This window comes from Ovis canadensis, chromosome 22, assembly GCF_042477335.2.
Source record: "Ovis canadensis isolate MfBH-ARS-UI-01 breed Bighorn chromosome 22, ARS-UI_OviCan_v2, whole genome shotgun sequence".
NCBI lineage: Eukaryota > Metazoa > Chordata > Mammalia > Artiodactyla > Bovidae > Ovis > Ovis canadensis.
The window spans coordinates 55,015,442-55,040,985 of record NC_091266.1 but is presented as its reverse complement, the minus strand read 5'-3'; the positions used below and the strand labels follow the sequence as shown (position 1 = coordinate 55,040,985).

The window sequence follows — 25,544 nt, the reverse complement described above, 5'->3', positions numbered from 1 at the left end:
ACTCCAATACTTTGGCCACCTGATGAGAGGAACAGACTCATTGGAAAAGACCCCGATGCTGGGAAAGATTGAAGGAGAGGGAGAAGGGAACAACAGAGGATGGGAGATGGTTGGATGGCATCACCGACTTGATGGACATGAGTTTGAGTAAGCTCAGGGAGTTGGCGACGGACAAGGAAGCCTGGCATGCTCGAGTCCACGGGGTCGAAAAGAGTCGGACACAACTGAGCGACTGAACTGAGCATAGATGCCCAAGTCATCAAAAAGATGGTCACGTTCTTTACATTGATTCGTCTAGTAAAAAAACAGTCCAGAAGGCTTTTTTCTATTTACACACTTTGTGTTTCTAGAATCAGTGTTGTTGTTAGCGGTCAGCTTATACTCCTCAAATGAGTTCACCGCGTAAAGATGTTGGCGGACTCCCATGGGAATGACTTCAGCCTTTCTCATCAAGCTGAGTGGCAAGCACACCGGAGTGTATTTTTGTGCAGCACTGTCAGGCACCAATATTAAACTCAATACAGTCATGAGGAATTCAGCTCAGGGACTCAAGTCAGCAGGCTTCCTCACAGCTCTGAGATCTCAGGCCCATCTTTCTCTTTCTTCTCAACTTCCACTTATGTGACAAAACGTATCTCCACATTCTGGGGCTGGGATACTTCCCAAGCTCTTAAAATACATTAGTCCAGAAAGATCCTTTCCCCTCCTGTGGCTTCATAGTGCATCTGATCCCTAACCCCAGTGACTTCGAGGAACCCAATCTGCGAAGATATACCTGGTCCCAGCTTGGCTTGGTGACTCAGAGAAATGTCAGATCAAGATAACCCAAAGACACTCACAGAACACGTGCCCAAGCCCTAGTGACCTGGACTCCAGGAAGGCGTGGGCCAACCTCAGGCAATACTGGGAACTGGTTTCTCTGTGCATTTTTGAACCCATGCAGCTGCTTGGTGAGGCCTGCAGGTGGCCTGGGGCCAGGTGGGCAGAGAGGAACCTCAGCTGGGGCAGTCAGAGAGGTGTGATGGGCACATTCCCATTACCTGGGTTTACAGCCCTGGGTCTTCCCAGGTTCCAGCTGCGACCTGAGACAGAAAAATGACCAAGACTCCTTTTCTCATCTCACCAGTAGGGACATCACAAATCCCAGAGCAGGCTTGTGAATGCACCCGCTGTTTATTTTTCCTGAAGCCAGTGCAAGTCTATCTTGATGCTGCCACTCTTCAAAATTCAGGAACCACAGAAGACATTTTGAGTTACATTATTACTTTATTTTCCTTTTTTTTACACATAGCATTAAAGTCATCCCACATACAGATATTTCTATGGCTCCTTACACATTTTATTCTATCGAAAGTATCATAGCTATGAGATGACAAAAATCATCCCATTAAAATGGCAACATTTCTGAAAAACGGGCTTCATATTTAGTGATGAGAAACTGACTCCCCATCTACTCCCCCAGCCGAAAAAGACTCCCTCGATCCAGAGCTAGACAGACAGCTCACATCCATGGCTAACACGTGGGGCCCATACAGAGAAGGCTTCAAAACAACAAGCTATAGGGTTATTAAACTTGTAACAAGCAACTTCTTTATTTGTACGGAATACGAACACAAGAAAAGCATCTTTTTCCTTTTTAGCCCTTTTATTAGTGTGTTTTGCCTCCACCCAAGTTACTGCATACCCAGCGGCTATGAAGAGTAAAAACCAACTGATTTTAAGTCCCTGAAATGCATGCAACTTCTAATTCCCTAAAGCACACAATCAGTTCCCAGTCTCCAGGGCTGACCCTTCACTTCGTGGAGACTACGGTGCTGCCGGGTTAGCAGCTGTGTCTGTTGTGCCGCTGGGGTCTGGAGCTGCTGCTGCTTTGGCTTCCGGCGGCTGGGTCTCGGTTTTGGAGTCTTCTCCGTCTCCAGCACTCTTCTTGCTCTTGTCTGCAGCCATCTCCATGATCTCCTGTAGTGGCTGATCGGTCTCAAGGGAGCTGGGCTGGAGTTCATAAACCTGGACTTGACCCGGGACATCTATTGCTTTCTGTTCAAGTTTTTCCAAGATGGTCTGAACCTTCCTGACCCCATCTCTCCTGGCCTGGCGGACATCAGCTCGTCCTTCTGGGTCTACCGAATCCAGGGCCAGCAGCTCTTTGGTCAGATACTCTTCTATCATCAGGTACTTTTTGTCCGTCTTCTTGCCTTCAAAGTTATCCACAGCCTGCTCCAGCCCTTGCACTTTCTCCAGGATGGCTTCCACTTTCAGCACACCTGGATGCTTTGGGGGCACTTCAGCCTCTCCTGGTTTAGGGGGTGCAGCTTCCGCAGGGGCAGGACTGGGGGCTGCTCTCTCTTCTGCAGCCACATTCTTAGGGGGAGAGGGGACGGCAGAGGGGATGGTAGGAGGGGCGGGGCTAGGAGGACAAGGCACAGGAGCGGAAGGAACCTTTATTTCCACCTTCTCAGAGGGAGGTGGGGGCTTCTGCGAAACAGGTTGAGCATCCACCTCCTTTCGGATCACTTGGATCGGGATGTGTCCGGGAGGGAGATCTGGTCCAATTGGGCCCGGCCTGCTTTCTGGCTTGTTTTCAGGTTGGGGAATAGGCGAAGGTTCTCGATGGGTCATGGGCTGTGGGGAAGAGGCAAGGACACAGACAATTTTAACGGCTGAGTCACAGGTGGTCATTTGTAGCTAGAACTGACTAGAAGGAAATGGGAACGACTTTTAAAAAGTTTAACAGTATTAAAGAGATTTTCAAAGTCAACTGAAACCAGTTATAACAATAAAATATGGTATTCATCATGTATTATGGGGCTTCCCAGGTGGGGCTAGTGGTAAAGAACCCATCTGCCAATGCACAAGAGATAAAGACGTGAGTTCGATCCCTGGGTCAGGAAGATCCCCTGGAGGAGGGCATGGCAACCCGCTCTAGTATTCCTGCCTGGAGAATCCCATGGACGGAGGCGCCTGGCGGGCTACAGTCCATGGGGTCCCCAGGAATCAGACATGACCGAGAGACTTAGCGTGACCAGCACACATGCCTTATATGCACCCAAACCATTGTCATGCTTCCGTTTGTTACCCCGGGCTCTCAGTCTGCTATCTCTTACTGACTTTTTCTGGAGATGGAATTCTTATGGCAATGAAAAGAAAACCAACATGATTTTTCAAAAAGGAAAATACCCCAGACTCATGCTGACTCCCGAGTCACTTTAGCTCAAAGCAAAGTCCTGGGTGACTGACTATCAGGGGATGGAGCCGTGGAGTAATCATTGCCACTTGACCCCTTCTGTGTGACAGTCTCTGCTCAGGGTGTGACCTTCCCAGCTCCTGTTTCAGCAAAGTTATAATCGTCTTTTTTTTTTTAAACCTATGACAGCCTTGTGGTTTCTGCCCAGACTGATGTGTTTTTTTGAGAATAAGCAAGATGCCCCAAACGGGTAACCCTATAAGACTTCTGCTTGGACACATTTGTGCCAGAGCTGATACTGGCACAGTGCAGCACCTCCACACTGACGACACGGCTACAGAGGCTGAGATACTCTTGAACGTGACTGAGATACTCTAACGTGAGATACTCTTTAACGTGACTATAAGCTACAGGCGTATTCTAAAAAATGAACTATGCGGGCAACATTCAAGTGAATATCTAAAACCCTCTTAAAAAAATCTCACACACTCTGATTTCATCAACTGGGAAACAGGAGTTAGACGATAACACTTGTAAAGTACTCCATATTAAAAACACTAAATCCCACTATAATATTCATTAGGTCAAATCTTTGCAAGCCTCCAACATGGGATCTCTGAACAAGCTGTGAAAGGTAGGCCACTACAAACAAGTAAGAGTAAGCGGAAATAGGATTACATATTGTTTCACCAGTTACACAAAATATATAGGAAAGATATGAGAGGAAACACTGCCAGCTTTGCAAATGAGCACTTCTTTCCCATTTGAAAGGATTACTGAGTTTAAGTAAGGATCTGATGGACGCTTGGCTATTTGAACACCACTAGCCTCCTTTTCCATCAAATCTCTTCTGCCAACCAGAAGTCCTCAACTTTGGCCCTTAGCATTCATGAACTAGCCACACGCCTCTCCTTGGACTTTAAAGCAATAGCTGAGTAAGTGATTTTAGAAACACTTAAGAGGGGGTGAGCCCGCTGGCTTGTACTTTTCCAAAACTTTTCAAGGTCATGATAGCAGAAAAAGACTGAGAAACTGATCCAGATTAAAGGAGACTAAAGGCAAACGACACCTGCATGCAGTGCTCATGATCCTAGACTACATCCTAGAACAAAGGGGAAACTGCTCTAAAGGAGATGTGGAAATGAACCGTGTATGAGACAATAATGTTGTAAGGATGTTAACCGTCCTACATCTGATATTTCTAATGTAGTTATGAATGAGAAGGTAGCTCTCTTAGGAAAACATCTGCTGTCATATTTAGGGGTACAGGGGCATGTTATTTATAACTAAATCTCAAACAAAAATATACATAATATGTGGAAGGGAGGAAAAATGACAAGGCAAATGGAGTAAAATGTAAACAGTGAACATGGCTGAATCTTTGCTTTCATGACCTTTATGTATACTGGACTTCTATCCTGTAAGGTTGGAATCATTTCCAAATAGAAAAGACAAAAACAAAACAAAAACAAAAGCCAGCAACAGGAAAGCACTCTGTTAGAGGGCCCTGGACAGTGTCCCCATTCGTAGGAAGAAGATGCCCTCCATTTGTTTAACGGGGGCTTTCCTTTCAAGAACAGTGGTCAAGAATTCACTCAGCAGCTGAGGGGCCCTGACTGCTGGGTATTCTGCGGCTCTAAAACTAGAAGACTGCTTCCCCCAGGGATCAGTGCCTGCACACTTCTGTGCTGTGTGCTGTGCTAAGTCGCTTCAGTCATGACCGACTCTTTGTAACTCTATGTACTGTGCCCACCAGGCTCCTCTGTCCATGAGATTCTCTGGGAAGAATACTGGAGTCGGTTGCCATGCCCTCCTCCAGGGAATCTTCCTCACCCAGGGATCGAACCTGCATCTCTTGTATCGCTTGCATTGGCAGCTGGGTTCTTGACCACTAGTGCCACCTGGAAAGCTAGTGCACGCCTCTACCGAAGGTTAAACGGGCACTGCCTGTGACTTTCACCAGATAGGCGGGAAGGTTTCCCAGCCACCCAGCCGGCCGGGCATCAGCCGGGCAACACGGTCCTTTACTGCAAAGGGTAAGACATGCTGCCTATGGTCAAGGTCAGAGCAGAGCTGAAGAGAGCAGATGAACACTTCCGAAATGCATAGAATAATCAGATGCTGAGCTGTAAGAGACTAGGCACCCTGGGAAAAGATGAGGAGGCTGCATGGAAGCCGCAAGACCGGCTTGTCCCCTGAAGGATGGGAAAAGTTTAGATTGTGGAGGCATCTCAGAAAGTGGGTTCAGTGTGAGGAAAGAAACAAGAGAAGAGACAACAGATGAAAGGGCCAGCAGGGTGCAGAAGGGGTATCCGTGAGGCAGGAGATGGAGGCTGCAGCTGGAGTGGGGAGTGGGGTGTGGCAGGGCATGATGGGCAGAGGACACCTGGGCCCCAGATATGTGACGTTGTGCTCTGCCCACCTTTCTCCATCACGGTGGTTGGAACTCTGCCCCTGAGGCAGCTGCAACAAAGAACAAGCAAAAGCTGTAGAAGGCACCGGAGGTTCACAGCCCTCACCCGCATTTCTGCTGGTGACCAGCATTGTTCCAGGATCTCGGTCTCCCCAGGAAGGGCTGATGAGGGCAGGGGACCCAGGACACCTGCACAGAGCTCCTCCGGCCCTGGAGAGATGCCACCCCAGCCCATCTGCGACATCAACTCCCATACCTGAGGCCTGTCGACCGTGGTCTGCACACGGACAGATGGCGGGGGTGGCACCGGTGTGCTGCTTCTGGCTGGAGAGCCCTCCCGGCTGGACGCACCCCGGACGGGAGGCCAGAAGGGGGATGCAGTCCACGTGGTCCGGGGCTCCCAGTCATCCCCCTGGATCTTGTGGTACACGGGCTGGTGCGTCTGGTACTCGCCCTGCTGAGCTGGGTAGTGCGTCTTCTGGGCTTGGTGGAAGGATGGCTGGGCTGCCGGCCGGGTGACGTTCTGCTCATGTATCACAGGGATGGAAATGTAGCCCCGGGGGAGCTGATGACCACCCAGGCTGCTCCTGCCGGAGGAGGCAGGCAAGCTGGCTGAGGAGGAGGACGAGGAGCAGTCCGAGGCTGCTGGAGACTGGGACCGCTGCAAGACACAGAACACACAGCCACGTGGCCCTGTGAACCCCCCTTGCCTGGCTCGCTGACTCTGCCCCCTGTACATGCCTGCTCAGGGTGGCAGGTTTAACACAACCTCCCACCTGTTAAGCCTTTCCAGTGTCTACATGTACTGGTAAGACGGGGAATTCAGCAGTCAAGAGGCCTGGGCTCAAATTCTCAACAGCCCGATAGCTTTGCTGTTTTAGTCGCTAAGTTGCATCCGACTCTTTGCGACCTCATGGACTGAAGCCCATAAGGCTTCTCTGTCCATGGGATTTTCCAGGCAAGAATATTGGAGTGGGTTGCCATGCCCTCATCCAGGGGATCTTCTGGACCCAGGGGTTGAATCTTGGTCTCCTGCATTGCAGGCAGATTCTTTACTGTTAATGAGCTGCTTTTGAAGTATAGAAAAGAGTAACCCCTCCTCACCTGACTAACTTGAAGGTTCTGTAAAAGAATTAGCGGGTGTGTCTGGCACCAGCACCACCCACAGGAAGTGCTCACTAAGTTTTAGTTATTGTTGTCACTTCATTTCCGCTTTCCTGAACTCTTTTCCTGCTTATCCTCAGAGAACCCAGGGGGCAGCAGGAAGGAACCATGTCCCCATGTGGACCAAGGCAGGCCAGGCCTCTCTCCCTTCCTGACCGCCTACTTTCTATTTTGGAAGAGCAGAAGAGTGTTTCCCCAGCTGACTTCTAAGGCCCCTGCTAGGTTAAATTTGTGAAGATTTCTCTGACGCATCACTTTTGATTTTTACAACAAAAACATTACAAATGCAGGTACTGCCTCTCCAAGAAAGGGAAAGTGCCTCCTGTGTGAGTGTGTGCTCAGTCACGTCCGACTCTTTGCAACCCCACGGACTGCAGCCTACCAGGCTCCTCTGTGGATATAATTTTCCAGGCAAGAATACTGGAGTGGATTGCCATTTCCTTCTCCAGAGGAACTTCCCAAACCAGGGATCCGACTCACGTCTCTTGCCTCTCCTGCACTGGCAGGCGGGTTCTTTACCACTGCACCACCTGACGCCTCCATTAACTATGTTTTTCACCTGGAGTGAGCATTTCTGCTCAAGAGCAGTGCGGGGGACACAGCGGGATGGTGTGCTGACAGGAAAACCCAGAGGGCCTATGGCTCAGTGTACCTCCTGGGGTCGACTGGCCTTCAAGTCTCAGCTAAGAACCAGGTTAAGGACTATGCTTTAAATGTTAGTGCAAGGAAATGCTGACCTCAGACTTAAAGCCTGAAAATATTATTTTATGCTTCGTTTTACACGGTGGACACTGTGAGGGCAGGCATGTGGTCTCATTTTCACGTCAGCGTAGCTCCGAGCAGTTAACACTCACCCGTGAACACTGAACTGAGTGAAATGCCACAGAGTCTCTCTGTGTTTCCGACACAGAAAGCTCAGGGGGAATGAGGGGTGTCATAGGGGGAGCCAAAAGACCAGGCTTTCAGGCCCTGCAATGCCACTTCCGACTTTATGCTTTTGGACCAAGCTGTTTACCCCTTCTTGAGCCCCAATTCCTGAGCTTCAGAAACAAACCACAATCTCTGCTCATCAGAAAAACCAGCCTGTGAAATGCTGGAGGGACATGGGGCTGTCAGCAAGCTATCTTTGCTGTGTGATGCCGGCCAGGCCCCGATACCCCACATTTCACGGAGCTGTCATGAGGGTCTGGTGTCATCTGTGGTCTGGGGCAGCCCAGGAAGCATGAAACCCAGCTCCCCGCCATCCCTCCCCCTGCCCACACAGGTCACGGTCATATCAGCCTGTGAGCCAGGCCTCTCCTTACCTCGGGTCCATGGGAAGCTGGAGGCTGGGCCGTTGCAGCAGCTGCCACTGGTGCACTCGGTTTATCCGGCTGGCTCGCTTCCGCCACACCCCGCAGGGGTGACTGGGATCTCGGGGGAGCTGCTGCAGCAGCCTCGGTTTGGAAGCGCTGCGTCCCGGGCTGGGAGTAGGCAAAGACAGGGTGCGGCCGGCTCGGGGCGCCTTCATGGAGGACGGGGATGGGAATGTAGCCTGGCCGGAGCTGAGGGTACACGGCATGACCTTCTCTAGTGGGCAGCAGCCTGGGGCCCTCCCGCGAAGGCCCATTTGCAGAGGATGCGGTTTCCTAAAAGTGAGAGGAGACACAGACCTGTTAGAAACTGAGAAGGAAACAGCCCTGAGGAGGAGAAAGCATAATGTCACATGCTCTGATCTTTCAGAGTGACTCTGGGCCCCACGGTGCCAGCCAGGAGCCAGGACAGCTGAGCACAGAAACTGTGGGTACCTCCCCCGATCCCCTACTTCTTCCAGACCCCTCCTCCCTTGCTGAAGCTGCTGCTGGCCCAGCAGTTTAAGAATGAGAAGCATCAAGAAAAAGAAAGAGACGAGCAAGGTTATCTGTGGCGCAGAGGAGAAGTCCCAGTTTCCCCAGCTGGTAACAGGTTTTTGTTCTGGATGACAAGGCAGCCTTGCATACAGCGGAGTCCCCGACAGCCTCCCAAACCTTCAGAGACCCAGATCAGAAGATGCTAGGAGGATTCAATGCCAACTCGCTAAGGGGATTACAGCCGGCATCTCGGCTTCCTAAACGGTCCTCACATTTCCTGACAACGCAGACTTGCGGGGGACCCTCGACACAGGCTACAGCTCAGAAATCTGCAGAGAAGGGGCAGCGGCGGGCAGGCAGCCTCCTCAGGAATATTTTCAGAACAAGCGGCAAGAAAGGGAGATACCCGAGGAATGCAGAAGAAGCACAGGATGAGAACAAAACCCGGGGATTAGTTGTGCTGGTCTTGTGATGCCAACAAAGCCTGCTTGGCGAGGAGCGGCTGGGGTCCCTCCTACGTCCTCTCATGAAGTTCTCTCTTCAGTGGCCTGGCTATTTTGGGACCCTTGAGAAGGCCAAGTTCCAGATGTACCACAGAGAAAGATCCTGTTTCAGACAACAAGGCTGGCCAGTCACTCACCAGGCAATGTCACTCCTCACCAAGCAAAGGCTGGGCAACTGAAGCCAGGGACCCCTGCGGCTTTCTGTCCTGACCATCTCCTGAGCACTAGAGGGTCCTTTCACAGAGGAGGGGGCTGAGGATTCGTGCCACTTCTATGGATCCAAGTGGACAAGCTATTATGCCTCCTTACGAGGCATCCCCCTGAATGGCAAACACCAGAAGGCTTGAGGCTCTATTCCCGCTGGGGCGAAGCTGGTCACAAGGAGGGCAAGCCCTGGACCTTAGATCTTTCAGACCTGTGAACCTCTCTCTGGCCTCCTGCTGAGCTCGCCACCCCAGTGGGCCTCCCAGCACTTCGGAGAGGCCCGAGTGTTGCCGTGTCCTTGGGGACATCGGCAGACAGGCGGTACTCTCAGATTAGAATACCCACGTGCTCAGGGTGGCGGCATTATTTTAGCCTGCTTAACTCTCGGGTCATCCAAGAGCAGGGAGTGGGTCCAGGCGTCACATTCAGAAGCACATTCCTGCCACGAGACGGGCACCAGAAGGAAGGCAGCAGCAGCGCTGAAGGAGGCCCGTGCTGCTGGGTGCTGACTCATCACAGGCCGGCTAGGCACCTCGTCCTCGCCCTGGGGCACCATCCCTCCAGCCTGGAGCGGAGCCTGGACAAGTGCGGGGGGCGGTGTCCCTGCTGGCCTCCTCCTGGCCACGCACTAGAGCAGAGATGGGCAGGTTAGCAGCCCTCGTCCGCTGGCTGGCCCCTGGTGAACAGCCTGCTCCCAAGCTACTGGGTACAATGGTTCACAACCAGCAAGGCTCAATCCCTGCCGGCCAGGGCCACGTGGAACAAACAGGACGACCGCCTGGAGAGCACAGGGGCCCACCTGGGCTTTTCTAGTAGGGTGGGGTTTCCTAAAGAGGGCTCCCGTTCTTTCTTACCTCTGTTAGTAACCATTCTTTCATTGGGGGTAAGTCTCTTCACCTCTCGGAGCCTTAATCCCCTTTGCTAGAACGTGGAGTTAGCAACACCCACTTCACAGGTCTGTAGTGAGCTGTTACGAGCGCCCATGGCGAGGGGTTTGCCCAGGGAGCTGAAAGGACATTCCCTTCTTAAACGGGCACAGGATGCTTCAACTCAAGACGCCCAGGGATCAAAGGAATCAAATCTGAAGGACTCAGTTAACCGGTGGTAACCGGAGTCAGGAAGGTGGACACACCTGGAGGAAATGGTAGTTGTCTGGGAAGGGACCCTCTGAGGAGATGGAGAAGTTCTCTCTCTCTGGGTGGTGGAGATAAATGAGTGTACACCCATGTATAAGAGCGGTTTCTCACAGTCTCGTCGTCTCTGGAGCCCCCACGCTGCCCATCTCCTGCCTCAGTCCACCGAGGCTGAACCCCTGAGGGCAGCCACCCCCCACCACCCTGCTGTTAGCCGTGCCTCCACCTCAGAGCCTCCGGGGCCTGGAAACCTTAGAGAGGCCTGGCTGAGTGAGGCCTGGCCACTCCTGGGGGAAGCCCGTGGATCCAGAAGGTCCGAGGGCGGGCCTGCCAATACATTTTATGCATCTCGCCGAATATATTTTGTGCCTCAGTTGAAAATGGAAAGGGAAGAAAAAGGAAGGAAGAAGGGGAGGAGGCAGAGGAGCAGTTCCGCCTGCCCTGGGGCTGTGAGAGCACAGCCAATACCTGGCCTGGGTCTTGGGGCAGCTGAGGGAAGCGTGGTCGCTGTAGGCCGGGGCGGGGGCGTCAGGGGCCAAGCTGGAAAAAAGGGAGGCTGGGAGGGGCCCAGAGGCTGCTTTCCTATAGATCTGCGGCCTGCACTTCTGGTTCCTTGTGAACAAACAGCTCATTTACGCCGTTTCATAAAAAACCCCATGCATCTCTTCATGATTGTCGTGTCTAGAAGAAGGCAGGCGCCCTGATACTCTGGTGGGTGGCGGCGGGGGTGTGTGGCAGGCTTTGTTTAGAAAACACTGCTTGAGGTCATCTCACGTCTATGGACTAGAAAACTAACGCTTCTCCGTGAACAAAAATTTAAACCCGAGTGAAACGCCCGCCCGTGACAAGGTCCGCACGGGGTGCTGATGCTGCCTCTGTTCCCACTCTACTCTCGTTAGAGCCCTGTCAGCAACAAATGCTTCAAGACTACAAACCAAACTGCAGGACCCCCGAGAGCCATACTGCCCTTTTAACCTTCTGTGGTGTTTCATCAGAGTCTAGTTAAAGAAAAGATGTACTTTTTTTCCCGGGGTGGGGTGGGGGAAGACTTTAAAATGTTTAATTTATATTAAAGTATTTATATAACAATGTATTTAAAATAAGTATACATTCAAATGGCTTTCCTGGTGGCTCAGACGGTAAAGCGTCTGCCTGGAATGCAGGAGACCTGGGTTCAATCCCTGGGTCAGGAAGATTCCCTGGAGAAGGAAACGGCAACCCGCTCCAGGTACTCTTGCCTGGAAAATTCCATGGATGGAGGAGCCTGGTGGGCTACAGTCCATGCGGTCGCAAAGAGTCGGACATGATTGAGTGACTTCACTTTCTTTCTATACATTCAAATGTATATAATAAATATCTATTATAAATATTTATAATTCTCCTAGAAAACGTCTAGAACATGTCTCCTTAGTCCCATAAGAAGTGTTCTCAAGTTCAAGCCCAAGCCTCTTGGTTATGCTGGCCGGCATCTGTCATGAAGACGCACTACCTGGCCCGCCCTGACCTTGCTGGGGCCCGGGACCTCCATCTCCTGGGGGTTTCGCTCCTGCGAGGTCCTGCGATAGGGACGGGGTGCCAGCGAAGTGGCCAAGCAGACGACAGCCGGCCCGGCCTCCCCACCGCCGCCTGCCTCACTTCCTGAGGATCGGTAACAGCATCACAGGAATTACCCTCCAGGCAGCTCAGCTCATTACCCTTATCTGCGGGCAGAGCCATCAGGAATACATTCATACAAAATCCAATTAGGAAATCAGAGCCTGACTCCACTGCTTATCTCACTGCACTAATTTATAAAATGAACTGGCCAATTCTTCTTCTTTGGGCATTATTTTAAAATCCTCTGCAGGTGCCAAACAACTCCACGAGAAGGCCAGGATGAAAAGCAGGAAAAATTGCCTTAGATGAGCCAAAACTTGCCCTAGCAAATACCAGGTATTACTAGATAAGCCTGGGGTCAGGTTCTGAGCTTGGACAAGGGTGTGGCTTACAAACAGGTCTTATTTACTCATTGTTGTTGTTCCGTTGCTAAGTTGTGTCCAACTTTTGCAAACCCATGGACTGTAGCACATCAGGCTCCTCTGTCCTCCATTATCTCTGGAGTCTGCTTAAACTCACATCCATTGAGTTGGTGATGCCATCCAACCATCTCATCCTCTGCGGTCCCCATCTCCTTTGGCCCTCAATCTTTCCCAGCATCAGGGTCTTTTCCATTGAGTCAGCTCTTTGCATCAGGTCGCCAAAGTATTGGAGTTTCGTCTTCAGTGTTAGTCCTTGCAGTGGATATTCTGGGTTGACTTTCTTTAGGATTGACTGGTTGGATCTCCTGCAGTCCAAGGGACTCTGAGAGGATGACTACGCTTCACCACTGATTTTTAGTAACAGCGTGGGCACTAAGGGACAGCTAGTAGACTTGGAAAGAGACCGCACGTGGTCCCAGAGCCAGCTCTGCCCCTAAGGAGGCACTACGGAAGCAGCTTACTCCTACCCCCCCCACCTCCAGTTTCCTGAGCTGTGAAATGGTGTGCTATAAAGCAGTGGTTCTCAGACTCTAGGGGCGTCTGGAACACCCAGGAAATTAAAAAAAAAAAAAATGCAGATTCGCTGTTCAGTCCTAGCAAAGTCTGACTCAGAAGGTCTGTGGGGAAACCCAGCCCCAACGGCCCTGGGAGCACAGCTCTAAATGAGGGTCCTTCCAGCTCACCTTCTCCCTGACCTCTGATCCCAAGATCTCTCCTAGCTGTAAACACCTACATAAGGCTCAAACACAAGGAAAAATTGATGCTGCAGAAATCTAAAAATGATCACTCTTAATACTCAGTTAAATCACATCAGTAATCGCTGGAACTCAAGGCGCCCTGAAGTTTCAGGAAGAGGAGGAGTTCCCTGTGCTATACAGTAGACTAGGGACCTCAAAAGCAGGCTGGGACCATAAGCCCTGAAAACCGTGCCCCCGTGAGCCCCAACCTCAGCTCCACAGTGCATGTTCTTTAAAACGTGGGCGGAGCAGCTACAAACCACGATCTGAATGAAGGGGAACAGCCACAGAGGCAACTCAGAGCACCACCGCCTTGACAGCCCTGGAGTCTTAAGTAGGACACACTCTATTAACTGGGTTTTTAGGCCAGAAGAGCCTCATGCCTGTCAGCTAGTGACTTTTACTAATGATACTTCCAAGACTTCTAAAACAAGGGGGAAAAAAAAAGATGAAGGGAAATAAGAATCCAGGGACTCCCCATTTAGCAAGGACCTGGATCAAAATAAAGTGGCTTGGGCTCGCCTCTCTCAGGCAGGAAGCAAAACAAAAGAAAAGCTTCCTTCTAAAGCGTACACAGAGACCCGAGCTTCAAGGTCCTACAAAACCTTCCGTTTGGTATTATAGGCCACAGAAAAGAAACAGGAATTATTGCCAATGTGATATATAAACAGATACCTACTCGAAGCTCCCACTAGAGTGTGGTAAAGGGTCTCTTCCACTGCCCCCAACCCTGTTTGGGGGCACATTAAGAGACACTGGGCAAACTCTGAATAATAAGCAAAGACCACATCCACCAAAGTCTGTTTACAGCACTCCTGGTGGGACAAGTGTCTACACTCTAAGCAATCTAGTCTCAGATGATTGAAGGTTTTATCTAATATACTTGTTATTAGAGTATGTACACTTCTCTACAAAACAGAGCTACAGATGTACAAAATAAACTTATGGTTACCAGCGGGGAAGGGGGGATAAACTGAAAGATGGGGATTGACATATACACATAAAGCAGATAACTGATAAGGACCTACTGAATAGCACAAGGAACTCTACTCAATACATCTGTAACGGCCTACCTGAGAAAAGAATCTAAAAAAGAGTGGATGGAGAAGGAAATGGCAACCCACTCCAGTGTTCTTGCCTGGAGAATCCCAGGGATGGGGAAGCCTGGTGCCATCTATGGGGTTGCACAGAGTCAGACACGACTGAAGCGACCTAGCAGCAGCAGCAGCAGCAGCAGCAGCAGCAGCAGCCCTCCACTCTGGCCAGGCATGATAGTAACTACTTGCATGACTTATCTTACAACAGGAGGTCCTGGTAAGGAATCAGGAACTAATAAGCTACCACCAACCATAAGAATTTAGAGAAGGTCAAAAGGAAAGAAGTAATGCCAGTCCCTATATAGACCAACCTCCCAGAATCCTTTTCCTGAAATCCATCTTGGCTGAGTGTGTGTAATACCATGAAGGACCCTGAGTCAAAATGATTGGCCAGAGACAACTCAGAAGCTAACCCCATTACTGTAAAACCTGAGACGGCGAGCCACGTGTCAGAGCTGTTCTCCTGAGTTCTCTCACCCTGCTGCCTCCGCCCAGGCACCCCTTTCCAATAAAGTCTCTTGCTTTGTCAGCAAAAAAAAAAAATAAATAAATAAAAATAAAAATAAAAAAAAATAAAATAAAAAAGAGTGGATACAGGTAATGTATAATTCATCCACTTGGCTATACACCTGAAATTAACACAGTATTGTCAATCAACTATATTCCAACAGCGATTTTTTTAAAAGAAGTATGTGGCCCTGATCCTGGGATTACTGAGATGGGTGTCCCTATGCGCTTTTACTAGGGAAAATTTTTTTTCAAAAACATGACATTGCTTCTCTTTTCAGCTGTGTCCCAACAGGTAGGAATGAACCAGTGTGAGCCCCCATCTCCAAGCTGCCATCCTAGACTCCAATCCCGCCCTGCTGCTTGCCAGCTATGTGCTCTCAGACAGGACTCCTTGCTACTGAGACTCAGGTCCCCTAGCTTATAAAAATCCCCGTGCCTGTTGCCAAATTAAAGTGAAATAAGGCGCAAGAAAGTCTCTGTGAACTCTGAGCTGTCCCGTGCCCTGTACAACCGCGCTCTTCCAGTCCACAAATAGTGACTGATGGACCCAGCTTCTCCCAAGCAACTGCTTGTTGGGCCTACTGTTCAGAAAGTTGTAAATTCAGGTTTGATTCCTCAGTGGTCTCACCCAAGTTGGTAATGAGCCTGTTAAAAGTTTGAAGCCCTTTTATCTGAGAGTCCTAAGGGCACTAATTAGCAGGGATGCCATTTTCTCTGTTAAGACATGTTATCTAATGTTTCATACTGGAAGCAAACACAGTCAAAGACAACTCCAGAGGCCTGAGCCCTACACTTTCCTCTGCCTTCAGGAGGCCCCCAACCCTGGAGGGGCTGCCTTGCAGACAATCACCACCCAGTCTGCAGTGACTGTAACGCCTGCACACGTGCCCCTCAGGCCCAGGGGGAAGAGTCAAGCCAGGCTGGGGCAGAAGCAGTCGCCTAGGAGTAGAAAGTCTGCTAATGTCCCTTCAACATCCCCAGGGTGTCCTCCATGGCATGTAAGTCATCTCCAGGCCACAGCCGAGTATGTCCCCTGCTGGAGAGAGTGCTCAGAGCTCAGAGTCTCTCACTCCCTGGAGCCCCTTTCAAGGGTTCCCAAGGTCACAGGGGAAGTGGCTGCAAAACCAAGAAGAAAACCCTGGGTCATGGGAGTTCAGCTCCTGAACTCAGTGGCTTCAGGGAATTTAAAAAACTACCTACTTCCTCCTCAGGAAAAAAAAAAAATAGGGATCTGCTTTAATCAATCTAAAGCCACAAGTCACAGATGGAAAAGCACCTGAAATCTCCATATCAGGAAGCAAACTCTTGACTGAATTTAGGGAAAGAGACCCCTTCACCCCATGGGTACGTTTCCACTGGTTTCTCAAGGTTCTGTCCCAGAGGCCAGCCATGCATAGCATCTGTTGGTAGCAGGGTGCTAGCTTTACTGGACATGCATTCTGCACAAAACACAATTCCGCAATAGGAATAAAAGTCAAATCTCCAATTCATCAACCACAGCTCAAGCAAGGGGAGACTGACAGATGGTGGCAGCCCTGGGAGGAATTTCTTGCGGGGGGCGGGGAGGGACTCCTCCCCGCCTAGGCAGCTTCTCAAAGCACTCCTTTCCCAACAACCACACTCCCTCAAGAGGATGGTGAAAATTAGAAACACCCTCCCTCTCCTTCCGCCCCTTAGGGCAGGGTCCAGAACACCTGTGCATATGGCCGATGCCACCCCCCCCAACACCCTTGGGCACCTGGTTGCTGCTGGCACTGTCCTCAGGCCCAGACAGAGACCCTCCCCTCGATCAGACAGGGTTGAGGGTAAACACAGCACTCCCTGAAGAACACAGAACACACAACTGCCCTGGCCTGTCTCGGGCAGGGGATCTGGGGCCAAGGCTACAAGCTGCTGGGGCTGTGGGCTGCAGGTCTGGCTGAAGCTCCAGAAGGCTGACGCCCACGCTGAGTTCCTGCCCAGCTCCTGTGCATCCCCCACAAGGGGCCTAGGAACCCCCAGGGAAGGGTGCTGAGGGCGTCCAGACACTGGTGGAAGGACAATCAGCTGAGATGGTTCAGGGGCCATAAGAGGAGCCCTTGCCTCGGGAAACAAGACTTCATGCCCATTTGGGAATCGGCAGACCCACATCCAGCCAGCACTGTCTACTGTGTGGGGAAGCAGAGCCCCTCTCCGAGAATCCCCTCCGACTTCTTGGTAGAGGCTGGGGCTCTCCCCACAGATTGCACACACGTCTCAGGTCAGGCCCTGGCTCCTCACAACCCTGCTGGATGGGTACTGGTGTACGCCCATTTCTCAGAAGGGGAGACTGAGGCTGGGGGTGGGGAGGTGAGCGATTTTACCTGAGACCACCGGACATGTGAACCCTTTCGCTATTCCTGCCACACCTGTACACTGTGGGATTAATGACTGTTGGTGGCTAAGGTCAAACGAACGTCTGCAAACCCTTCGTCTTCCTGGGGGTAAAATCGCAGCAGGAGGGAAAGCATTTCATTTCGCCTGGTGGAGTTGAGCTGAGCTGAGGCGCAGACCTGGAACATTCAGTTCAAGTGTGCTCTGGGCCAGGGAGCCAAGGCTCAATGCTGAGTCACCGCCTGGCTGAGGCAGGGCAGCGAGAGTGGGGCACTCAGTTCTGAGTCACCACAGACCGGAGACTCCTCAGGCCCAGTCCAGGGCCTCTGCTGGAAGCAAACCCAGGTCCAGCCCAGCAGCAGAGCTGGGTCCTACTCTGACCCTCGGGCTCCGTGGGATAATCTGGAACATTCAAAAAAGCCATGTGGCTGCCTTCCCTGCTACACACATGTTCTTTCCTATCTTCCTGCCGTTTCCACTTCTAAACCATTCATTCATTCATTCTTTGTCCATGAAAGAATTTTTAATGTAATTGAAAAAAACACAACAATTCTACTTTAAATTTTCAAGAAACCGAGGAAGTTACTTCAAAATAGGAAATGCCTGTTCTTCAACAGGATGCTAGGGAATTTTCAGGGCTAAGTCTCATCTCCCTCACTCAGGACACAGCTCTAGGTGGGGGGGCTCTCAGGAGGCACTTACTGTACATAGGACTTCACAGGTGGCACAGTGGTAAAGAATCCGCCTGCCAGTGCAGGAGGCACAGAGACGTGGGTTTGACCCCTGGGTCGGGAAGATCCCCTGGAGTGGGAAATGGCAACCCACTCCAATATTCTTGCCTGGAGAATCCCACGGACAGAGGAGCCTGGGGGGCTACAGTCCATGGGGTCGCAAACAGTCAGGCATGACCGAGTACACGCACGCTATACACTATATTATGGAGGCAGCGAGCAATCTGCAATCCTGGGCTCTTCAGAACTGACAGTGAGTAACAGGCTTCGCCGCTCTGCAGTGTCTGACCTTACTGCCAGCCTCACAAACGGAAAAACTGGAGACAGACTCCTCGGACAGCCCTGGCTTAGTGGCGTCTGGCTGCCGACAGCAACCAACCTCCCTGGCAGGCCGGCTCTAAGACGCTGTGTCACTGGCGGGGACACCCAGACATGTAAAGATGAACTTAGGCAATCAATACCCACGTCCCCTGTGGAGAAAAGGCCATTCAGAAATTCAATAAAAAGGAACCGGCAACTGGGAGATGTTTGGGGATGAGGCTGACGCCGCTTAGGAACTGACAGAAGGCTCCCCGCAACACGCACGTCAGTAAGGGACGCTTTTCTTCAACAGCCTGTCCACTCCAGAGCCCAGGCCCACGTTTTCCTCTTCTCCGCACAGAGTCGTACACACTGACCCCGTGGACCCTGCCAGGCCCTGAAGAGGCAGAGAGATGAAAGAGACGCAGAGTCTGCCTCTGGGACGCTCAGCCCACAGGGACGTGACCTTGAGGCAAAGCAGGAACGTGCTGCCTTTTGGAGGAAAGTTTCAAATTAAAGTAATGTGGCATCTAGAGCCAGGATGGGCTGCTTCCAATCCGAGAGATGGGGGAAACGCTTTGTGGAAAATGGCCCTGAAGGAGGCAGAACTGTCCTCTGTGTGACATTTAACACCATGACTTGCAGAGAGCGGGCACTCAAAAAATTTCGGCAGAGATGAATGAGTGGAGACCGGGGCTCGTCTTCTCAGCTCAGACCCAGGCTCAGGAAAGGAGCCAATGTGCCTGACGAGCTGTAGGAGATGGACTCAAGGCTGTTTAAAATCGGGGCTGTGCCCAGCGAGCTGGAGTATAAAGGTCTAAGTTTAAAGCAGCAACCAGGCCTGCTAGCAGCGAGTCTGTCTGTCACCTGGGGTGGAGGCAAAGCTCTGCTCACAACAGTCTGTTCTGTCACAGCTGACAGGCTTCAGGCCAGGCACCTCCCCTCTCTCCACGTCTGTCTCCTCGTGTATAAGGTGAATCTGACAGCTTCCACCTTCGTGAGTGCCTTTGAGGGTTTAAACAGATAAGGTTTGTAAAAGCACCCACCTGTGTCTGGCACATGTCTGCAAAGGTGTTGACAGACGGGAAAAATTAGTTCCTCCCTTCCTACAGAAATTCTGATTAAGCTTTTGCGAGCTGCCTGACTGGCTGAAAAGCTGCCGAGGCCCCCAAAGAAATCGTCCTAGAAATATGTGAAGACTGAACAACACCAGCTATTTCACCCGGCCGCACGGTGCCAAACAAGGGCTGGAGATCAACTTTCACATCTGCAAAAGGAGGGGACTTGGAGCCTCGCTTCCAAAGTCCAGCTTTTTGTCTGAGAGCTGAGGCACAAAAGGATCACGGGCATGCAGACTTGATTCACGAGCCATGGGGAGCCACGAGGGCCTGGAGAACTCTACTGTCAGGTATGAGAGAGGTTTCCTTGCAGTTCATCAACACTAGAGGATCCTCAGAGGTTCCCAATAAGCAAAGCCTTCAGCTACTGCTCCCAGTTTCTCTATATAAGGCATCTTAAACATGTTAAGAGCAACATTAACACAGCAAAACTATGAAGGAGAAAGAGTAGGTTTGGATTTATGCATGGCTTCCTAATTTTTACGAAAAATGCCAGGTCATTTTTAAATGTCAATGGGAAGGAACCAACGTGTAGAGTGGTTTATATAAGGCAACTGTGTGTCATTCCAGAAACGAGGACAACGCTAATCAAGCCTCATGGGTGGTATGAAGCTTTCTGACTCACAGGCAGCCCCAGCAGCAGCATCAAACAGCTAAGCCTTCCCGGCCCTGGCTAACGTCAACCACCGCCACAGTTCCTGTACGCTGTCTCTACCCCCTGTAAAGGGCAAATATATGCCACAACACAGGGGACAAGTTATTGGTCAGGTCTTGCATAGCCCAAACACAGACTGTTCGTCAGAGGGGAGAACGAAGGTCCTGGATGAGCTGGGCTCCAAAGGTATTTGTTCGGCCATGTTCTTTATCAAACCCTCAGCAAATTGCTATTCATCTGTGATACAGACATTTGCTCCAGAGTCACTGCAACTGGCTGGAAACACAAAGGAAAGAATGGCCGCTCCTTTTCTGTGTTCTGATTCTAAGAGGTACAAGAGCTTGCGATCGATCTGCAAACCACAAGATGATCTCATCTCTCGGAATATTCAGGAAGCTCTCCAGAATGTGAAGGGGAACAAATGGGTCTCTGCTTCAGCTGAAACTCAAACCAGCTCTGAGTTCCTCTGCAAGGATGCTCCTATCTGTTCCCTATAGGGCCTGAGGATAATCTGTCAAATGACTGGTGAGATTCAGCTGGCCTGCTTCTCCTGGGGTTCACAAGGGTCTGGGGATCACCTCCCCACACCTGGCACTGGCACCCTTCCAGGCTCCATCCCTCCCCCTGCCATCCTCATCGTCACCCCCAGAAACTCAGGCACCTGCTGAGTTTCACCAGGAAGGAAGGGAGGCTCGGGAGATAGCTCTGCAGGTTTAGATGTGAAGCAGCCTCCCTTAAGGATGCCAAGGCTCACACAGGTGCACACAAAGTCATAGCTCCCCCACGCCACCCCCTCTAGGATGTGGGATCATTGTCCTTTGGTGACTCCCAAATGCCCGGGCGCCAGAATCAAGAACCAACAGGGCAGCTTTTTCTGACATATAGATTTCTAGGTCCTACCCTGAACAACCTGGACCCAACAAGGGAGTACGCACAGCTGGCAACCTGTGTTCTCCTCAGGCTTCCCTGGAGACTGCCAGGCTCGGGAATCCGTGCCCAGGCACCTCCGGGACCGGAAAAGCTAGAACTGCCCTGCTCCTCTGCCCAGGGAGGTTTGCAAGGGAGCGGCACAGCGCCACACTCCAAAGCATCTGGCCTGTTTATTTCACAAGGCGAGCCAAAGGAGCGGCCTGCATAGAAACTGTACATCTCAAAGAGGATGCCAAGCCCTCTTCCAGAGAAGGGGCCTGGACTGGTAGGAACTTGCCAGGAGACGTATGCAGAAAATCGATATCCAGGAAGACTGCAGGTGGGGAGGTTCAGATTCTCAGAGTGGAGCTGGAGTAGGCCCCAAGCCTTTGCCTTTAGCTGTCCTGCCTCTGCAGTGAAGGGCAAGATACTTTCACTTGCCCCCTCTTTAAAAATGGGATGAAAAGTCACTCTAAACACCTCAGGGAACCGGGAGAGGATCAACTCTAAGACAATAGCAAATAAAACTAAACCATACACAAAGTTCTAGTCTTCTTCTTTCCAAGAAATTCATTCATTTACCCATATGATTAAACTGCAAACACCCCAGAAACTGTCTTCCCCTGAAGACGGCTTTCTCTGCTTTTCATGTTCGGTGAATAGCTCTTTACTGACTGACAGCATCTTCCCTGGAAGGTAAGGATGCTCAGAGGGTCCTCTTAGCTCAGTTCCTCTAAAATGACCCTTTGTTTTTTGCCAGAGCTCTTTTCTCAATCCACATTAAGAAACCAATTTCTGATATAAAGTGCTAGTGAAGGATATTCACTTCATGGCAAATAGATGGGGAAACAATGGAAACAGTGAGAGACTTTATTTTGGGGAGGGGGCTCCAAAATCACTGCAGATGGTGTTTGCAGCCAAGAAACTAAAAGACACTTGCTCCTTGGAAGAAAAGCTATGACCAACCTAGACTGCATATTAAAAAGCAGAGACATTACTTTGCCAACAAATGTCCTTCTAGTCAAGACTATGGTTTTTCCAGTAGTCATGTATGGATGTGAGAGTTGGACTATAAAGAAAGCTGAGCACTGAAGAACTGATGCTCTTGAACTGTGGTGTTGGAGAAGACTCTTGAGAGTCCCTTGGACTGCAAGGAGATCCAACCAGTCCATTCTAAAGAAAATCAGTCCTGAATGTTCATTGGAAGGACTGATGCTGAAACTGAAACTCCAATACTTTGGCCACCTGATGCAAAGAACTGACAGGAAAAGACCCTGATGCAGGGAAAGACTGAAGGAGGGAGGAGAGGGGATGGATGACAGGATGAGATGCTTGGATGGTATCACCAACTCAATGGATATGAGTTTGAGTAAGCTCTGGGAGTTGGTGATGGACAGGGAAGCCTGGCATGCTGCAGTCCATGGGGTCCCAGAGAGCCAAACATGACTGAGCGACTGAAGTGACTGAAAGATTTTCCACTGTATTTATTTTCCATTGTATTTATTCTGGAGGTGTCATTCACAGAAGTTAAAGTGAATTAGCCACATAGTTGTTCTGTGTACATCAAAGCACAGTCTTGAAAGCCATGAAGCCCACAGAGCTAACGAAGTGAATGTTAGTTTTCTCCTTATGTTCTAGTGCCACGTTGAGAAATCTCAATTAATTTGGTAAGCAGCTCTTTTTTTGAGTTGATCACATCCAGCCATCACCATCCAAGTAGTCACAAAAGTCAGAAGGGCAGAAAAACAATCAAGTACTCCAGCCTTCCCAGTTCACACTTAAATTTCATAGAAATTTAAGAAATTTAAGACTCTTCTACCTTCCTCTGAACAATGAACTGCCTCTTAATTAGGACCTTCCGGTGTAGGTCTCTCTTTGCTATTGGTCCTGGCTGAATGGCCTTTGGAAACACATGTGAACTCTCTGGGTTTCTTTCTCAGAAAAAGAGAGGCTGAGCTAAAAGATCTTAAACGATCTTTCAACTTTAAAATTCTGTTAAATTTTCAAATCAACTTTTATGGCATCAAACTTCTGATTTACTAGCTCTTATGTTCTACTTGTTGAGAAAAATAACAGTAACTTAACCTGTTTCCAACCGCCCTCCCTTGAAAAAGTTTGTAAAACCACAGCCTAACCCATCCATCACACATAAGATCTCAACCTGCTGGGTGAGTTTCACGTTGAAAACCAAGCGCCAGCAATGTGACATGTACACTGAACTCACAGTGGATACGTTCCTACTTGACCTACACTCACCACCACTGACGCCAGTGGATTCTGACTCTTCCTGTCTCTATAGGAAGGAAGCCTCAAAAAGACAGGTTTTTTTTTTTTTTTGGCCTCAGTAAAGATCTACACCCTTGCAGTCTGCAGTAACAGAGCTGGTTTAAAATGAGCTTTAGTTTCACTCAATAATGGGCTGAACAGACAAGCGAAAGGAATACATGGTTATGTCGATCCCAGCTAATTACAGCCTCTTGAAATAATTTTCAGGAATAAATATACAATTAATTTCTCATAAGCATAAGCTGCTGATTATACAATATCTCACTGTTGGGCACCAGAGTTTCATAAATATTTTAAAGGAAAAAGCTGCATAAAACTGAAGATGGTTAACACAGATTTTTTTCTTCTAAAACAATGGTTTATAAAACATTTTTAATTCTGTGAATTTTTAAATCTTAAAAATAACTTACCAGCTCTTTATGTCTTCTATTTTGCCCAGACTATTTCTTTTTGCCAAGCTTTACGTTTTGAAAAAGCTCAAAGTTATAGAAAATTACAAGAGCAGTACAATTAGTTATAATTTTTTAAATTAACAGACTCATTCCAAGTTTATATTTTCAAATGTTCATGGTTCTAAGGATTAAGTAGTATATACACCCCTGCGTATATGTAAATAAGGCATACTTCTAATACAAAAGTATTACTACTAAATTATTTGTGTATTGGGGATAAGAAAAAATCCTAAATATTTTAGTAGCATAACGAGAAAGGGAATGTGTTGATTTTTTTTTTTTTTTAATCTCTTTCTGACCAGGGTGAGGCAGTATCTAAGGCAATAGTCAACTAGGAGACAGTCTCACATCTTCAGTTTAGAAATTGCCTGGAAGATTGCACCTTATTTTTAACAAGTCATACTAGAATATATTCCTAGTGAAGACAACTTTCAAACAATAATAGAGTTTTAATTTCAAATACAGAAGGGAAAAAAATAAAGAAAAGGAATGCATTTACATCAGGCTCCTGAGTCACTCTGTGCCTGAGGTGGGAGAGTGAACTCAAGATACCCTCAACCAAGTTCAGGAACTGGAGGATGTAAAATTCCTAAGAGACCCTAAAGGACCCCCACAGAAGCTTGCCAGCGGTCCCCTGGCGTCTGCCAAAGCACGGTCAGCAGAGAGAAAGGAGGATCTGAGCCCTGGAAGCCGGGTGGAGACCGTGGCAGGGCCTGGCCCGGGCCTTGGTGCTGAGCAGGCCGGCCACCCGTCGTCTCCTGGCCCAGGGCCCCTCGAATGGAGCCGGTGGACGGGACCTGGTGCCACCGCGCGGGTCCCGCTTCCCGCCCGACCCCCGGAAACCAAACACGGCCCAGGGAGGGCAGTCCTCTTGGGAAGCTCCCCAAACTGGCCCAGACGCCGGCCAAGGGCGGGCCTGGAGAGTGGGCTCGTGGGGGGCGCAGCAGGCCGACCCCCCTGAGAGCTGGCGTCCTTCTGGGGATCCGTGCATTCCAGGCGGCCTTCACTGACCTCCGAGGCACCGGCTGCGGCCGGCGGGCACCTGGCGCCTTGCGTCCCCACAGCCGGGCCCAGTCCAGCCGCCCCCGCCCGGCCCTGTCCCTAGACTGGCCGTCGATGGGGGATTGGGGGGAAGGTGGAGGGGGAGCCACTGGCAAGGGTGCGGCGCGGGCCTTGCTCACCTTGGGGCCCTCGGGGGGCACGCGCGGGTCGTTCCACGTCGTGGTGCGGTTGTTGTGGTCCACGAAGAAAGGCCAGCCGGTCTGCGGGTCGATCTTGATCTCCCAGCCGGGGGGCAGGGGGTCGCGGTCGCTGGCGCCGTTGCCGGACGCCATCTGCACCATGGGCGAGTGGGTGGCTGCGCTCATGCTGGGTCGGGGTCGGCCCGGAGGGGCGGCCGCCGGGGTGCTGGGTTGCAGGGTGCCGGGTCGCGGGGTGCCGGACCTCCAGGTGTAGGGTCGCTCGCTGGCCGCTGCCGGAGCGGAAAGTCGGGAGCGCCGCCGACGTGTCCGGGAAGCCGGCGCCGGGCACCTTTATGAATTAAAGGAGGGGGTGACGTGGCCGGAGAGGGCTGGAAGTGTCTGGAAATAGCCTCCTCGCTGCCAAAGGGGAAGGAGGAGATAAAGGGAGGTAGCAACTGGCCGGCTAGAAACTTCTGGTCCCATCCAGAGAAGTTGGCGGCGACGCGGGTTGGATGCGGAGCTCCGCCCTGAGTCATCAGCTATAATCGGGGCGGGGCGGGGCGGGGGCGGGGCGGGGGCGGGGCCTCCGCCGGCCGCCCCTCCTCCACCGGGCCACCTCTTCCCCCTATTCGCGGCTTCCCGGGTCGGGGGCTCCTGGCGGAGTCTTCCCTGAGCTGGGCGAGGGGTTTGCATCCGCGGGATCCCTGTGTCGCCGAGCGGCAGGTCGAGCGAACCCCCGGGGACGTCATCTGTGTGTCCTGGGCCGGT

The 25,544-nt window shown here is 50.8% G+C and overlaps 1 protein-coding gene and 1 non-coding gene across 2 annotated transcripts; one reads left to right on the top strand and one right to left on the bottom strand.

The window, feature by feature from the left end:
- Positions 1-1,246: 1,246 nt before the first annotated feature.
- Positions 1,247-25,544, bottom strand: BAG3 (BAG cochaperone 3). The gene is made up of 4 exons (XM_069567709.1): positions 24,777-25,544; positions 8,066-8,389; positions 5,854-6,258; positions 1,247-2,622 (listed from the first exon to the last, which is right to left on the bottom strand). The coding sequence occupies exons 1-4, from the start codon at positions 24,960-24,962 to the stop codon at positions 1,807-1,809; spliced, it is 1,731 nt and encodes a 576-aa protein (XP_069423810.1). The 5' UTR covers positions 24,963-25,544; the 3' UTR covers positions 1,247-1,806.
- On the top strand, positions 11,552-11,624 carry TRNAS-GGA (transfer RNA serine (anticodon GGA)). The gene has a single exon. It is a non-coding gene; the product is annotated as a tRNA-Ser (tRNA).

Coding starts and splice junctions, on each gene's coding strand:
- BAG3 (XM_069567709.1), bottom strand. CDS start 24,962: ATGAGCGCAGCCACCCACTCGCCCATGGTGCAGATGGCGTCCGGCAAC. Junction 8,390..24,776: donor TGCCCCCCGAGGGCCCCAAG/GTGAGCAAGGCC, acceptor TCTCACTTTTAG/GAAACCGCATCCTCTGCAAA. Junction 6,259..8,065: donor CAGCTTCCCATGGACCCGAG/GTAAGGAGAGGC, acceptor TGTGTCTTGCAG/CGGTCCCAGTCTCCAGCAGC.